The sequence below is a fragment of the Cucumis melo genome, chromosome 11 (assembly GCF_025177605.1).
Source record: "Cucumis melo cultivar AY chromosome 11, USDA_Cmelo_AY_1.0, whole genome shotgun sequence".
NCBI classification, from domain to species: Eukaryota; Viridiplantae; Streptophyta; class Magnoliopsida; order Cucurbitales; family Cucurbitaceae; genus Cucumis; species Cucumis melo.
In genome coordinates, this window is record NC_066867.1 from 29976184 (window position 1) to 29993016 (window position 16833).

At 30.6% G+C, this 16833-nt stretch overlaps 3 protein-coding genes across 3 annotated transcripts; 1 reads left to right on the forward strand and 2 right to left on the reverse strand.

Moving 5' to 3' along the window:
* Window positions 1-5488: 5488 nt before the first annotated feature.
* Window positions 5489-6747, reverse strand: LOC103497835 (uncharacterized). The gene is made up of 2 exons (XM_008460189.3): window positions 6405-6747; window positions 5489-6317 (listed from the first exon to the last, which is right to left on the reverse strand). The coding sequence occupies exons 1-2, from the start codon at window positions 6492-6494 to the stop codon at window positions 5850-5852; spliced, it is 558 nt and encodes a 185-aa protein (XP_008458411.1). The 5' UTR covers window positions 6495-6747; the 3' UTR covers window positions 5489-5849.
* A 3139-nt stretch (window positions 6748-9886) lies between these two features.
* Window positions 9887-10880, forward strand: LOC103497834 (RING-H2 finger protein ATL2-like). The gene has a single exon (XM_008460188.3). It carries the CDS (start codon window positions 10009-10011, stop codon window positions 10741-10743), a length of 735 nt encoding a protein of 244 aa, XP_008458410.2. The 5' UTR covers window positions 9887-10008; the 3' UTR covers window positions 10744-10880.
* Window positions 10881-11965: 1085 nt separating this feature from the next.
* LOC103497833 (probable pectinesterase/pectinesterase inhibitor 21) lies at window positions 11966-14093 on the reverse strand. The gene is made up of 2 exons (XM_008460187.3): window positions 12916-14093; window positions 11966-12838 (listed from the first exon to the last, which is right to left on the reverse strand). The coding sequence occupies exons 1-2, from the start codon at window positions 13949-13951 to the stop codon at window positions 12147-12149; spliced, it is 1728 nt and encodes a 575-aa protein (XP_008458409.1). The 5' UTR covers window positions 13952-14093; the 3' UTR covers window positions 11966-12146.
* Window positions 14094-16833: the final 2740 nt, after the last annotated feature.

Below are 16833 nucleotides of genomic sequence, written 5' to 3' on the forward strand. Positions count from 1 at the left end.
TACATTTTTAATCAATCTTACTTTGGCAATGTTGTATATATCTATAAAAGTAATTTATAGATATTAGGTACTTAAGTTTTAATTTGAAATACTTGAAACGTTTTAATTAACGATAATAATATAGTTTTTTTTTTTTTTTTTGAGAAAAGAAAATTATAGAGTTGATAGTATGTATTTATGTGGATCGTATTGATACCATATCAAAATAGTGATATTTTGTAAAGAAAATATATCCATTTGTCATATATATTTTTTTCTAATATTAGAATATCACTATTCGAGAAGTAAAATAAATGCAAATTTTTACTTGAGATATAAATGATATGTTCTAAAATTATTTAAATAAAGATTTAACAAATGAAAAATAAATAAATACATTAATGAATTGCATATACATATGAGAAAAATCAATGATAAAAGTGTAAAAATACGATTTTTTAGACCTTAAAATATTGGAAATTTCGCGTGCATTCAATGTTTGAGTATTTTGGGGTGTGTAAGTATCCTATATTCATGTAAAATAAATAGGGTAGTCTAAATATCTACTCCGAGAAATATTTGATTCTCTCTAAACAAGTTGTTCCTAGTTACTAACAACAATTTGACGAACATTTAAATTTTTTTTTTTTTTTTTTTTTTGTCAATTTCTTTCCCATCTCACCATATTTTTTTCAAATTAATTCAAAAGGAAAATATTTTTGGAGAGGGACCAAAATAAAATTAGACCTAAAATACTATGGTTCTTGTAGTTGGCATAAAATACTATTGGGCTTGTAATTATTAAGGTCCAATACCTTTGGGCCATAACACTTCCAACGGCCCATGTTTTTAAAATTGACACAATTGGCACACGTGCAGAATTTAAACCTAGCAATTTTTCAAGAAAATTTTAGCTTTAAAATACTATCCTAAAATAATAATATAAAAATATATAACGCAATTAATTTAAAATTTTCATTAGTTCAATCCAACAAATTAATCGATACATCATTTTTTCATCAAATCAACTAACGGAGGGACAATTTAAAATCATTTCTCAAACTTTAGGGATTAAATTATTTATTTTTTTAAATTTGAGAGACATTAAATTAAGGTGTTAGAGAGAATATAAAAAGTATTTTTAATATATATACATATATATATTTCTAATTTACTTTTTCAACTAAATTTTTACTTTTTTTTTTTTTGCTTTTGGTTAGATGTGGGTTCCAATCATTTTTGATTTCCCATTCTCCTCGTAACATCAATCATTTTTCTTTTTGGAGAAAATTAATTATGTAAAGGACAAATAATTTGTTTAATTATTGAGCGATCCGTTAAAGTGCCCACTTCCACCCAATATCATCTTCTCTATCATTTCCCTATTTTACTTTATATGATCTTCCCACACAATATTCACCTTCTTACTAAAACACTCAAAACCGTATGTTTTAGGGTTTTTCGGTTTCCAGTTTTGTTTGCATTGGATTTCATTGTATGTGTTCGGTGATGATTTTGATCGTGACTCACTCTTCTTGGTATGTCTAATATTCTTCGAGTTAACCTACGTAAAAGATCATTGATATTGTGTAGTATTGAATCTACTTCACTCTCTCTGGTACTCAAATTAATATAAAAGAAGTATGTTTGATTTCTTCTTGGGAGACTTACCTACTCTATCCTTATAAGGAGTACAATGGTCGCATATATGGCTACTTTTAACCTCTCATTTAACACATGTCTATTGTTACGTGTGACGACAATTGTGTTAATGATGTTTTTGGTGTTTTAGGTTGCAAGATTCTAGTGAACTTAACTTAGTTAATTTCCTGTTGATATATATTCAATGGCTCAGCTAGTCAACCAAAACCTTGAGACATTTATATATTCTATGAGCTTGGGTCACTCGTGGGACTCACACCAAAACACAAACATAATGAGTTTAGTCTTACAAATTAAATCTGATCACACACACAACTCAGAAAAATAATATGTAGGCGAGCTACAAAAAGACTCTTGAAAATTTTTATGCTACTCTTGAAAATTTTTATGCTTTAGTGAAACAAACTAAAACACAAACATAATGAATTTAGTCTTACAAATTAAATCTGATCTAAATCGTTCAATCTAAACATGAATACACTACGTTACAAACTCTCAAATAATCCTAAATATATACCATAGTAGATTGTCCAATACAAGACGACAATAGCAAAAAGAAAATAAAAAAGTAGCTAAAGAATAAACTTGTGATGCTTGAAAATTTGAATTAGAATATGCATAAGAGTCGATGAAATAATCTTTTGATAAAGTGTATATAAGCTAAAATTCAAGATTTGAAAAACTGATTTCCGAAGAATCAATTTAATTAATGGGCCTATAGGTCATTAAAAGCCCATAATGAAGAGAGAGTAAGGCAGGGACAATTTTGGAAAATGAAAAAAAGAAATATAACCGTACGGTAAATTTTGAGATTAAAGAAAAAAAAAAAAAAGGGAATACCAATGGGAGGAATCTCCTATTCTGACAAATCCACGTGTTCTTCCTTTTTAACCCGAACATATTTTTTTTTAACCTCCTCTTACCTTAAATATACAAACTCAATTCCTTCCCCCTTTTTCACATTTAAATCTTAATCCCTTGTTTTGACCTCTAATTAATATTTTAAATCAATTAATTATAAGTATTTTATTTCAGAACCCTCAGGCATTATTATTTAAACGGGGTTTAGGTCAAGATGAGTTTAATAGAGGCTAATCTCAACCTATGCAAGTATTCTTAGATACTCTTTTTAATTTTTTCAATTTTAATATCTATATTCTCAAATATTTCATTTTAATTTGACTACGATATATCTTAATTTTAGATTCTACGAAAAGAAAAAAACTTTTCTTAAAAAAAAATTGTTAATAAAATAAACTTTTCGTTAATTATATGTCTTGAAAACTTCATCAAAAGAAGTATTGTATAATGGCAAAACCAAACCAATCATGCATGTAACGTCCAAGAATTAACACGAGAAAGTAGGGTGCACATTAATTATCGGTATAAATAGTAACTTTCAATTCTTATTTAACCCTTTGTTAACCATACTATTCATTCCTCCATATCCTTCTCATTCCAAAAGTAATATTGATACCTCCTAAACAATTGAGGTGTTACAAAATAAAAGAAAGATTCTTAAGTAAAGCATAAAACACTCTATTCGGCAAAAAAAAATCCTCCCAAAAAGCTCATTTAACTTCACTAAAAAAAGATACCGACCACAAATTTAATATAAACCGAGCTCCCCTAAACTCTATATTCCTTATATGATATAATTAAAATAATATCAAGACCCAAATTCAAACCGTATTAAAGAAATTGCAACCAAAGTATCACAAAAATGTCATACTCAAAACATCCACTTAAATGTGTTTCAACAACGTTAGAGGTCTCTATTAAATCCATACCCATCATCTTTGTTAATTGTACAAATATATGTCCTCAACGGTAACATTCAAACTAATATGAACATTCTCACCCCATTGCAACCCTTTTGGTAAACCTCATGAAATGTTGATCAAAAAACAAACAAACACAATAATAATTTTAAAATTCAACAATTCTCAAAACATAATATTACATTTAACAAAAATAATAATATACAAAAGTAGAGAACGTGGCTTGCAGGTAATAGGAGCGGCGGCCACGTGACAAACTGATGCAATTACCTCACCACTCTCTACATATATTTTGTACAACCAAAGACTTGGTTTTCGGAAAACGACGTATCGGTTTCTCATTACAGCCGTTGAATACGCACTTTTTCCGGCTCCCATCCATCACCTTCTGTCTCTCCTCCGATTTGTCGTTTTTCATATATATATATATATATATATATATTTTTTTTTTTTTTTACCAATTCCCTCGCACTTGCCGTTAGTACCGTTTGATTTGTATGGGCCCAAAGCCCATTTCCAAGCTAATGCACGGTCCTAGACGTGGGCAGATTTAGATGAGGACACGTGGCTTGTTTGACGTAAGGTTTGGATTGGATCCACCGGCAACCGTTGGATTGAAAGGGTAGAAAGGAAAATTAAATGAGAAGATACTCAGAATCTTCCACTCAACGGATCTTTACACACCGACAGTTAATTGAGCTGTTTAATCAAAAGCTTGGAAAGAATAAGGAAAAAAGAAAAAGTAATAATGCCTTCTTGATCTTATCATTAGGGGGCAACGTTAAACTAACATTTTAAAATAAGTTCAACTCGGTATATTAATGATATCATATGACTATTGCATAAATTTTTTTTTTTTATTTTTGTAAATGCTTCATTTTTCATTTTATAAATAAATAAATTTTAACTATGAAGTTGATAGACCAAACACGTGCTTGTGACTTGAAGATTTGTGAACGAACTGCTTTTTTATGGATAATTTGAAATATGATGTTGAATGGATTGTCTTTTTTTTTTTTAAAAAAAAAAAAGATTTTCAATTTCAATGTTGATCAAGAAAACACTTTTTTGTTTGTTGTTTTTTAATGTTTTAAGTTCATAATAAGACTACACATTTATTCCTACTTTTCTTTCATATAAAATAACAATATATATTCCCTATTGTAAGGGGTTGTGCTTTAGAAGTGTGACTAAAAAAGCATACACATCTTTTAAGCTTCAAAAAAGTATGTTCTTTTTCAACACAACTTTAGTACAATTAACAACTAAGAAAAAGCATTTACATCATAATTATAAGATGGAATATTCAAATCACAGGCTTTCTTTTTCTTTTTTTTTTAATTTAAAATAAAAATCTTTCAAATCTACGATAGTTATAAAGTTGGAGAAATACATATATTTGAGTCATCTAGTTTTAGAATTAAAAGTGATATAGCTACAACTACCCGGTACTCTTATTAGTAGTTTTTACAATGTCTTAATAAAACATGTACAAGGTAAAAAATTAATAGATCTAATCTATCTTAAGTAGATAAAATCTATTTTTAGGATAAATGAACAAGAGGTTTTCAAATATAAGAAAGAAACTAAAACTATTTACACTATAGCAAAATCATTAAATTCCTTTTAGCTTATTTGAGTCATCTATGATAATTCCTCCAAAATTTTAAAATCTAAAAAATTAATACATCTAATATACCTTTAAGTTTCATATTTCAAGTTTACACCAATGCTTTGTCATTATATTATACAAAATCCAACAGATAAGAAAAAAAAATCTAAAAGAAATCAATATTTAATTTTTTTTCATGTTTTAAATTATATAGACATAGTTATCTATAATAAATTATTTGATGGCATTACAAATAATATTTACCAGAAACTTATAACATTATTATTAGTGATAAACCATTTTTTAAAAAACAAAAATAATTTTAATTTCTTACAATAAACCTAAATCCTAAAAAAAAAAATTAAAAAATAATAATTTGGTATTTTAAACAAAATAGATAACAAAGCAAAGAAATATAATATGGGGTTAGTAATAAGATGGAAGATTACATACCTTTTAAAGCTAAACTCCTAATAATCTGGAGAAATTAAAAACATCATTAAACATAATATAATCATAACAATCTTACTATTTAAGTTAAACAAAGAAAAGGTCAGATGAAAAGACGATAAACCTGTTTGAACGCGTAAATCAATAAAGGCGGATCAAAAGAAAAGATCCCATCCTTTTCCCGATGGATCATCACACCTTTTTGCACCCAATAAACAAAAATAAATAAACAAACTTCCCGTTGCAGGCCCCGCCGGTAAACCCACCCAATCGACAACCCATTTAACACCCACCAGAAATAAAGAAGAAAAAAAAAAGAAAACGAAATCCTTTTGTTGTTCTTGTTGGTTTTTGATTGATTAATTTTAAGTGACTAAGTAAATAGGCATGGGAGCTGAGGAGGAAATTCTATATTGTTGTTGCTCCATGTTGAGTTCTCGGAGGCTAAGATAAGGAATCTCAACGTCTCCTTTTCTAGTAGGCGTTAGAGTTCCGGCGAGTGGACCGGAGGAGGGTCGAGTGGTGGAGCGGCAAGGTGTAGAGGAACCGCTACGACTTTCGGTTACGTAAACCGGACCGGAAATAGAAGCACGGAAAGCACGGGCTCTGGCTTGATGAACGTCGTCGTGAAGGAAATTAGCGGCGTCGTTTTGGTGGTGGATGTGGATCCATTTCCATTTGAAGAAAAGTAGTGCGTTTTTCCACCACCGTTTTTTCTTCTTCTTTGTGATGTTCTTTGAGTCGTCTTTGGAAATGGGTTTTTGGAGCTTGAAATGAATGGAGTCTATGGATCTTGATGATTCTCGTCTGTGTTTTCTTGCTTCTTCCAGAACCTAAATTAAAAAGGACAAAAAAAAAATAGAACAAATGAATGAATGAGGGGTGATATTTGGAAAAGAAGGGGGGGGAAAGGGGGGAACCTGGAAATAGTCGATTTGAGGGTCGAAGCCATAGTCGCTGAAGTGTTGAGGTTCTTCCGGGAAGGGGAAAACAGGGGATTTGGTGGACATGGGGATTAGGAAGGTGAAGAGATCAAATCAGAGGGAGGTTTTTTGATTTTTAAGTGGGAATTTGAAAAAGTAGAAGTTGGATGGAGAGAGGTGAGAGAGAGAGAGAGAGGGTGGTTTGCTTTATAGTTCTATTAATTTCTTTCTTTCTTTTTTAAAGAGTGTGGTGAGGGGAATAAAATTTTAAAATATGATTTTGTTCTCGTAGGTTAAAAAGAATTCAAACTAGAGATCTTGAGAGAAATTTTAGTACTTACTTGTACCAACATCTTCTATGCATAAATTTGTCTTTCATTGATGTTGTACAAAGTTTGGAGAGTGAAAGTGTGAACTTCACCTACTACAAAAACATCAAAGTTTATATTTTATTAATTTTGTACCTTGTGAACTAAATAACTTTCTAGACTTTACAACTATTTTGACGTCTTTTTAAGATAAAAAAGTAAAGTTAAGCTCGCAATATAAGAATGTCAAAAAGATATAAGCTTTATGTTCTTTTTAGAAGTTGAATTTTTTTTTAAGTAAGAAATAAGTATAGTTCACAACTTTAGAGTTTAACCGTGCCTTCTTTAACTCAATATTTTACTTTAAAATATATCCTTTTGGTTTGTTTGTATAAATTAAAATTGAAAATTAATAATTATAACAATTTAAGATTAAAAAAATTCAAAAAATTGATAAGAGAGATGGGAAGGGGATCGAGGAAACCGTACTAATAAATGTGATGTGTTTGCAACAAAATTCAAACTTATAGTATACCTTGGGGGGAGGTGTCTAGCTTTACAACTTCAGGACATTAGTATTGAATTTCAATCATCCTTCCCACGAGACTCTTCTTAACTTTTCCAATTAAATGCTCATAATACTTCATTTTTATAAGATATTAATATCACCCAAAACTTCCCATCCCCTATTCTCCGCTATTATTATTATTATTGTGTTTCTTCTATTCACAATTTTTTCCCCATATTTTCACATGTTTGTTTGTAGATTTACATCCATAGAAACTTCATTAATACACATGAGAAAAAAGAAGCAACAAGATGATACCAATATTAAATAATCAGCATTTTTAAGGTTACAAATATTTTGTTTAACGAAGGGTTTCATTAAGTCTATACATACTATTTTTGTTTAAAAACAAACCAAAATAAAATATTTATATCAATTTGTTGGATACTTTTGAAAATAAAATATTTAGATATTTTAATATGATACGAAAAGCTTTTAGAAGTGTATTTTTTTTTTTTCTTTTAATTGAACAAAAGTACATTTTTCATTCATTAAGTGAACCAATACAATATATGTTTACTTATTGGGCTTTATTGCTCAAAAGCCCACCCACTGAAGTATAAAGCCCCAAGCCCAATTCCGCTTTTCACCTCAAAAACCCAATTGTCATCCACACCCACTAAGCTTAATTAATTGATGAACAACTTTGTTTAATTGATGAAGAATCATGAAATATATAAACGAAAAAAAATAGTCAAGCCAAACATGTCTTTACTGTTAATCTCATAATCTTCACAAATTTACTTAGATCTTTTTTGTTTTTGTGTTTTCTTCTTTCAGTGAGTTAATCATTGATTAATTAACTTGTTAACCACACGTAGAGGAGCTATCCTTTTTTGTTTATGAGAATAATCACAATTCAGCAGTTTGATTCAACTTTGACTTGATAAAAGTAGCCGACCATAGTTGTCGATCGAACGTCTTTCGATGATAGCCAAAACTTAAGCATTTGGAGGGGGTGGGGGGGGGGGGGGGAACAAACTTCTAGAAGAATTTCGACAAACAATACTTCGATTAGTGGAAGCTAGTAAGAGAATTCAAGCAACAACAACATTGATGAAAAAACATATGAGAAAAGTATAGGTCCAAACGTAGTAAAACATATATTATCAATCAACTTTTTGTAACTATTTGAATATGTACATACGCAACAAGAAAGGGAAAAAAAAAAACCTAAACATAAAAATAGTTATCAAATATTTTTGTAGAACAAGTTATAACGTTGAAAATAGAGAGATGACAGGGATATATATAATAACGTGGTAAATTAGAATTAAATATAAGTAAAATTACAAAGTCAGGCATAAACTCGTTTACAATGATAGTTTAGAGACGTACGAGACACTTGATGTTTAAAAAATTATTGGACACGGATTAATATTTCAAAAATTTAAGTAGGTATTTTGTAAATTCGATGACTAAATAGATACAAAGAACAAAAATCAAAGTAATAACATATATATGAATGCATAATTAAAAAATATACATATATATGATAAGTTTACATGGTTATTGAAAGTTGATTATGTGATGGAGTCGGAATCCATAACATATGGTTTTATGTACATCCAAATAATTTGTGTGTCATCATCATGAGCCATAATATTCAATTTAAAGTTTATTTTTAAGCGTAAAAGGAATGTCGTGTTATTGGACAAAGAAATCAGAGACTTTGGACAAATGAATGGGCCCAGAAAGTGAAACCTCATGGCCCAAATAGTTAGGCAACTTCCAAATGCAATTTCCCATCATTTTTATCTCAACTTCATTTTACTATTATTATGACTTAAAAAAAAAAAGACTAATAATAATAATATACTCAGCATTTTAAGATATAGCAAAAAGGAAAAAAAATTATGAATTTTAATACCAAAATGGCAAGAAAATTTATCACAATACACTTTCAAAACAAGATGACAATGATATGACTCATAAGTTAACATCCATTTACTTCAAATTCTCTTTCCACATAACATTATGTTAATCTAACCCTTAAAGGAAGTCCAGTTTACATGTCATACACGATGTATTCAAATTCATTAATTAACTAAAATATATGGTTTAATTTCTATTATTTTCAAGTTTTAAGTAATACAACTCATTTTTTGTTATTATTATTAATTCAACGATGCTTTATTTTATCGACCAAACATTTGTGCAAATATTAATTTCCATTGAGATTACAAAGTCCCGATTCCAATATATTTTTTTTAAGTTGACTTTTGCCTTTCTTTTGTTCAAATTAGAGATTGAAAAAAAGAAAAGAAAAGAAAACGCTTACTTCTCTACTAAAATTTTGAATCCATTTAGTTGAATATTTTCAAATATTTGTCGAAGTGTATTTGAAAATTGAAATTAATATTTATATTTATATTATTTTCTTTACTAATTTAAGTAATTAGTCAATGTAATTTGTTTTGCCTACACCACTACTGCCAAATCCACTTCGCTACTAAATCCAAATAAATAATATATTGACATATATATATATATATATATATATATATATATATATATATATATATATATATGATTTTAATAAATGATTTAAAATATTATTGACCATCATAGACTCCAAAAAACAAGCTTTCCTCGAAGCAGAAACCCTCACGAAGTTTCCTTCCTTTTTCCTTTAAATTTCGTTATCCCCTTCTTTCTTTTCTTCCCAATTATCATTATTAAATTTCCCTTCTTTTTTTTTTCTCTCCCTTATTCGTCGCCGCCAATGGCCGACGACGACGACGATGGCACCCTCTTCTCTCCGCCGTCCTACAGACGCTACGCTCTCAGCGGCAAAATCATGCTCGGCGCAATCATTTTATTATTATTTGTCGTCATCCTCATGATTTGTCTTCATCTCTACGTTCGATTGTTCCTACTCTCCTCCTCCACCCACCGGCCATCCCGCAGCCGCATCCGCCGCCGTCGACGCCGAGAACACTTTGTTTTCACTGCCGAGCCTCGAATCGCCGCCGCTGGTGCTCCATCGCGTGGTTTGCCGCAGTCGATTCTCAAGTCCCTACCCGTTTTCGTTCACTTGGCGAAAACCGACCCGGATCCGATTTATTGTGCGGTTTGTTTATCGGAATTCGAAGAGAACGAAATCGGGCGGAGTATTCCGAAATGCAACCATAGGTTCCACGTTGGGTGTATTGATATGTGGTTTTATTCGCACGTGACTTGCCCGCTTTGTAGATCGGAGGTGAAACCCGAACCCGGATGTGGATCCGGGCCGTGTGGGGAGATTGTCATTGATGTTAGTGAAGTGGGTTCGAGATCTGGTGAGGAAGAAAGGGATGGTGGGTGTCCGGTTGAGATGGCGGCGTCGGTGGAGGTGGTGGAGGATGAGTCGAGGCATGTGAACGACATGTCGGATGATGGGACGTCGCGGGCAACGGTGAATTTTGTGAAGTCGTTGTCCGTGAAGGAGGAAATAGAGGCAGCGGGTTCGGAAAGATAACGGGACGGGGTTGGAGTCGTAAATATTTCTTTTGTGTACACTCAAAATACAAATACGAACTTTTCTTTTTTGTTTAATTGCAAATGTAGTCCTTAAAATTTTTATATATATATAATTTTATTTTTAAAAAGTTAGAATTAAGTTCTTAAAGAACCAATTTTTTATGAATCTATAAGTATTAGATTTTAATTTCTTTTATCGAATTATAAGATTAAAAATGCAATTTGATTATTTTATAGTTGTGAAGTATGGTTTTGTGCCAAACGATGTTCATGGCTATACAAGATAGGGCCATAAAATGACATTTTTTGAGTTTTGTCACATCTTCATCTATTTAAATTTTTATTATTATTTATATACAAAAAGAATATTTTTGTGAAAAATGGTTGGAAAATATATATTCTCTCATACTTCAAAAATAGTAAAATATTAAATTTTTCATATAGAATATGGCAAAAAATTTAATTAAGGAATTATTTTTTTTTAATAAAATTGACATGGAAATATTGATTTGAATATTCAATTAAATTTTAAGTATCTTTCCATTTAAATATCCAAAATACAGAAGTACAAAGTTGGTCACCAACATTTTGTCTTCTATTGTAGTACATAAATTAGAATTTTAGTTTTGTAACTTTTCTAATTTTTTTTTTATATTTTTCTTTTTATTTTTTGAGACTATGTATATATATATGTATATATATATATATATATATATATATATATATATTAAAATAATTTAAATATATTACTATTTTTTAAAATACCTTTTTTTTCGTACATTTTTAATGAAGTTTCCACTTCAAGTCTTAAAATGTTAATATTAATATTTCAAAAATCTTTTATTTATTCTTAAAAATAATAAAAGTTCACGGATAGTGAAAATTACATATATAATTTTGCCTTTTTAAGTTTATTTGTTTACTCTTTTTAGAAGCATTCCAATTCCTCAAGTAAACATTTTTCCTCCCATTCAAAATCTCATATCCTTTCATTCTCTTGTTTGTATTAATAAGTTTAGTCAAATTCCAAAATCCAAAAGCTAAGATTCTAAAAACTATTGTTTTAGTTTCCAAAATTTCAATTAATTTTTAAAACAAAAAATGGAGTCCCTAAATTGAATTACATTGTTTTTTTTCTTTATTTATATACCATGATTTATAATTGCATTAAACAAAAATTAGAAGAAAAAAAGAAAGAAAGAAAAAAGATTTAGAGAATATAAATATAAATAATATAAGTCAAATTATTTCTTCCATTAGGATTTCCATTAAACAAACGCCAAAAGTGTGTAAGAAAAAAAAAAGAAGGAAAAAGAAAGATAAAATTAAAATAAGAAAAAAAAGAAAAAAGAAAAGGGTTCGGTTTGGTTCGGTTTTACTAAAACCACCCTTTGTTCACAATTACATCATGCCAGAAGAGTAAGGAATTCCCTTAGCAGGAATCCATGCATCGCCATCAATGAATCGTCTTGGAGTGAAATCTGCAGCATGTTGTGGCGTAATATGTTTAATTCCTCTCCACTTCACTCTCTTAGTTTCAACAGCCCCTGGTCCTTTGTTTTGTACCTCCGCGTAGAACAAGGTGTTCAATCCAAAATCTCCCATCCATGGCAACCATCCTTCTGGCTGGATTATATCGTCTATTTGTGATCCGATTATAATGGTTCTTGAATATTGCTTCCATGGACGTCCCAAATAAGCCTTGTTGATGCTCTTGAATGGCAAGTAAGCTGGATCACCCATGAAATGGCAGCCCTGGAAGATCAATGCCGTTGGTTCCTTGCGGTTCATACGCCCGTGAGCTGTTACGATGCATTGTTGGTTATCCATTGGCTTTCGCACCACTAGCTTGCAGTTCTGGAAATTTGTAGCAGCGTTTCCGAAGACGAAGTCGATGGTGCCACTGATTGTGCAATCTCTGTAGAACTGACGATGAGCGTGTGCGTAGAGGGTGTCTTGGTATCCGTCGATTTGGCAGTTGTAGAAGATTGATCTGTCGGATTGGACTCGTAGGGCCACGGCCTGGTGCTTTGCTGATCCAGCCGTGTTCTCGAATCCCATATCTCTAGCGTAGAAGTTAGCTCCAATTGCAGCTGAATCAAATTGAACCATATCAATTAATTAGACAACTAATCAAATCAAATCAGATCAAATGATACTGTGTACTTACAGAAGGTGGCCGTCTTGAATGTTTGAATACCATCGATGAAGTTTAAGCTACCAGTGACGACAGTTTTGGTTGGACCATCACCGTACATTGTAAGATGAGTCATATGTTTGGGGATGACAACGATTTCTTTGTAAATTCCGGCCTTCACATAAATCACAAACGTTTTATTACTCTTCAAAGGCACATCAGCTAAAGCTGCATTTATGGTTTTGTATTTCCCACTCCCATCTTGAGCTACAATCAAATCGGGTTTCATCCCCGCAGCTCCCGCCTGCATCAATCGTCTCTTTCCATCGCTAATCCATGATGGCATTTCATGATCATCATCTTCCAAAAGTCGTCGTCCAGTCATTCCAGGAATCTGAAGTGAACCCAAAATGGTAGACAATTCGTTAACAATGCCAAGGCCATTGGTTGTCATTTCCTGAGCTGACTTCAGAAACTCTTGCATTCTCGTACCAGCATCACCTGTAGTGTTTTCAAAACCATCCAAGCAAGTTTGTTCATACGTGAGTGCACCACTGAGCCAAATCTTTAAATCCGCGACGAATTCATCGAGTTTGGACATTTGGAAGGTGCCGATTCTTTCAAACGACTCGTTCAAATCATCAATGGCATATTCTAGTAGCTCACGACAATTTTGAAGAGCTTGGTTGGTTCTGGGGTCTTTGGATAATTCTTGAAGCGTGGTCGAATTCCTAATGGCCTCGTTCAGACTCCTTGTGGCGATTTTGAAGCCCACTTTCACCAACTCTTTTGGGTCTGTCGTGTTACCCGCTTCTGCCATTAGACTCTTCTCACATGTTTCTTTGTAATCCGTTGGTTGACAAATGGCTTGGATAGCTTTGGTAGATGATGAGATTTCAGGGGTGGTTTTGCTTCCTTGATCGCCCTCACCATGCTCTTCGTAAGGTGCATTGTTGATGCCAACGGTAACGGCGACAACCATTGCTACGAGGATTAAAGAAGACACACTAATAATGGCGATCTTTTTCTTCTTTTTATCACCTTCGGCGTTGGCAAATCCATTTGACATTTTGAAAGAACGTAAAAAAAGATTGTTTTTTTTTTTTTTTTTTTTTTGGGTTTTTATATATTTTTTAATTTTTTTTCAGAGCTGTCGGGGCTTTATGGAAGACAATAGATGGATTGCCCCTTGGGCTCTGGATTGTAATAAGAGTGGGATTGGGTGTGAATTTATTAGGGTAAATGAAGTCCAAAAAATAGGATGTTAGTTATTTCTTTTACCGAGAACGTTGTGGGATTTGTGGTTGGTAATTTTATTTTAATTTTTACCATTTCTTTGACTTTTCGAACCCAATTAATAGGAGAGTTCAAAAAATTTGATGATCGATGACCAATGGAATTTTGAATTCGGTTTTGGGTTTTGTTTGTTATTTGTTTTAATTCATCGGCTAAAACTCAACCAATTAATTAAACTCATTTAAATTGTATTAAATTTTACAATTGTGCCTCAAATATTGAAAATGGGCCCGTAAGTTGGGGATGATGGCCCATAATTTGGGCTGGCAGCTGTGTTTCAATCCTTTACTCGGCCCAACCCAGTTGGATCTGACGAAACTTCGCGGCCCATTTATAAACAAATTTGCTTAGTAACAATTTATCATTTTCCACATTTTACTCTTCAATTTTTTTAATCAAATTGGTTAAATATTATGATTTCTCGAAAAAAAAAAGGGTGGATCTAACCAAGGACACGATGTCACATATAATATATCCAACAAAAAGGTCGTCATAGTAGCAAATAGAAAAATAACGGCACAAAGATTAATAACCCAGTTAAGTGAAAAATCACATGTGCCTAGGATTCTCTGTATAAAGATAAAGAGTTTAGAAATTTTAACGAAAGTACTTGTTTGATAGACTCTTTTTTCAACAACTCTTGTATAACTTGCTCTTCAAAGTTTCAACTAAGACACTCCTAAGTTTGAACTCCCCTTACTTCCACCAAAAAAAAAAAAAAAAAAAAAAGTTTATTCGAAATTTGTATGAGATCCCTTCAATATAATATGCTTAGACTCCCTCTTAGAATGAGATCCTCTCACATTCACCATATCAGGTTCCCTACTATTTTATCTCGCAATAACAAATTAATTCAAATTTAAGTATTAAAACTATAATAATTTGAAACTTAAAAATTAAATTGAAACGAAATTCCAAAATTTATAAACTAAGGATACCAAAAGTGACAAAAGTGGATAAACGTGTCTGAAAACGATAAACAGTTATAAAAGCAATAAGAATTATATATATTTTAGAAACCAACCGTCCAAAAAGAGGCATAAACCAAATTTGAAATATTCGAAATAATGATCCTACAATAAAAATATAACGATTGATTAAGATCGTGAAAGCACTTAATTAAAAAAAAAAAAACTAATAGGAATCTTAGTTGATTAATGATTGAAATTTAAGAATCATAAAGAATATATATAGTAATAGTCTTCCAATTCAAAACATTCTAAAGTGAAAATGGAACAATAATTATATTCTTTTCAAAAGGAATGAATTCAAAAGGTGAAAGTACATTTTCAATAATTAACAACACTTGGCTTTTGTTTTTAAATTTATTTAAAATTTTGTGAAAAAGAAAGAAAGAAAGAATGGTTAGAATTTGATTCCAATTAAACATCATCCACTCTTGAATTTATATATATGTTGCATTCATAAGCTACAAGTGTAAACAATTGAAGCCATGCCCAACTTTGGTGGGAATCTTGATATCACAAAAGGAAACATCCATCATAGGGAAGGAATTCAATTCCCTACCAACTTTTACGGTTACGATTCGATCTTATAGTGATTCAGTCAAATTATATCACGATCTTAAATCTGCACTATTTGAATATAAATTTTAACTGTATGTAATACAACTCTAACGTTGCTTTTAATAATAGATATTGATCAACATCGCCAGATTTCTATATATTTCAGTGACATATTGATAAGTTTTGAAATTTTGTTATATTTGTAAATATTTTTAATTATAAGTTGGTGGTTACCTTAGATTAAACTCGCATGTTTAAGCCATCGAATATATAACTTAAAAGTTAAATTATAAATTCGCTTCATAATTTAGAAATAAAAGATTAACTTTATGATTCGATAAAACCTCACAAAACGACCATCGAACTTTTCGACTTAAAATCATACTAACTAATTGTATAGTTTATGTTATTAACTAATTACATTGTATTTTGTTTAATGGATAATTTTGTAAAGTTGTACGATGTTAGAAATGAATTTATATATTAATAAGAATTTGTTTCTATTTAAAAGAAATTTTGAAGTATATAGTTCATGGAGTTGATCATGTGCATTGCCTAAAGGCTAAACATGTTGGTGATAAATAGGAATAATTATTTTTTGATATTACAATAAAGTGATCCCAATAAAAGTATTTATACTTATATACTCTTTTCCACTACTTTCTCCACTTTTTGCTACTTCATCTTTTCTATAAAAGTGTTTATTTATCTTGGGTTAAAAACTATGTATATTTTCTTAACTTTGCTTTCAATTTTACCATATAGTTATTTGTTTTCTTAATTCTTAATTTATAACTTTTTTTTAAGTACAAATTGAGGGTGGAGATTTAAACTGAGAATTTCTTTTGAGCTATTGTTGGCTTAAATTTTAGTCTATGACTTAAATTTTTAAATCAAAATTTGTTACACCGTCGTGAATAGTTTTGTTCAATGAAATATTGTGTATTTCTTTTCTTTCTTTTTTCTTTTTAAAAAACAACATTATATTAATTACGTTAACTAATTTTAAGACCTATTTAAAAATTTATTTGAAAATACACGAAAGTAATATTTTAACCTAAATTTTAATTATCATATACACACTTTTCAAATTGAAATTCGCTTATTTTCTTAAAATAATTTTTAGAAA

Coding starts and splice junctions, on each gene's coding strand:
- LOC103497835 (XM_008460189.3), bottom strand. CDS start 6,494: ATGTCCACCAAATCCCCTGTTTTCCCCTTCCCGGAAGAACCTCAACAC. Junction 6,318..6,404: donor CTCAAATCGACTATTTCCAG/GTTCCCCCCTTT, acceptor TTTTTAATTTAG/GTTCTGGAAGAAGCAAGAAA.
- LOC103497834 (XM_008460188.3), top strand. CDS start 10,009: ATGGCCGACGACGACGACGATGGCACCCTCTTCTCTCCGCCGTCCTAC.
- LOC103497833 (XM_008460187.3), bottom strand. CDS start 13,951: ATGTCAAATGGATTTGCCAACGCCGAAGGTGATAAAAAGAAGAAAAAG. Junction 12,839..12,915: donor ATTCAAGACGGCCACCTTCT/GTAAGTACACAG, acceptor AATTTGATTCAG/CTGCAATTGGAGCTAACTTC.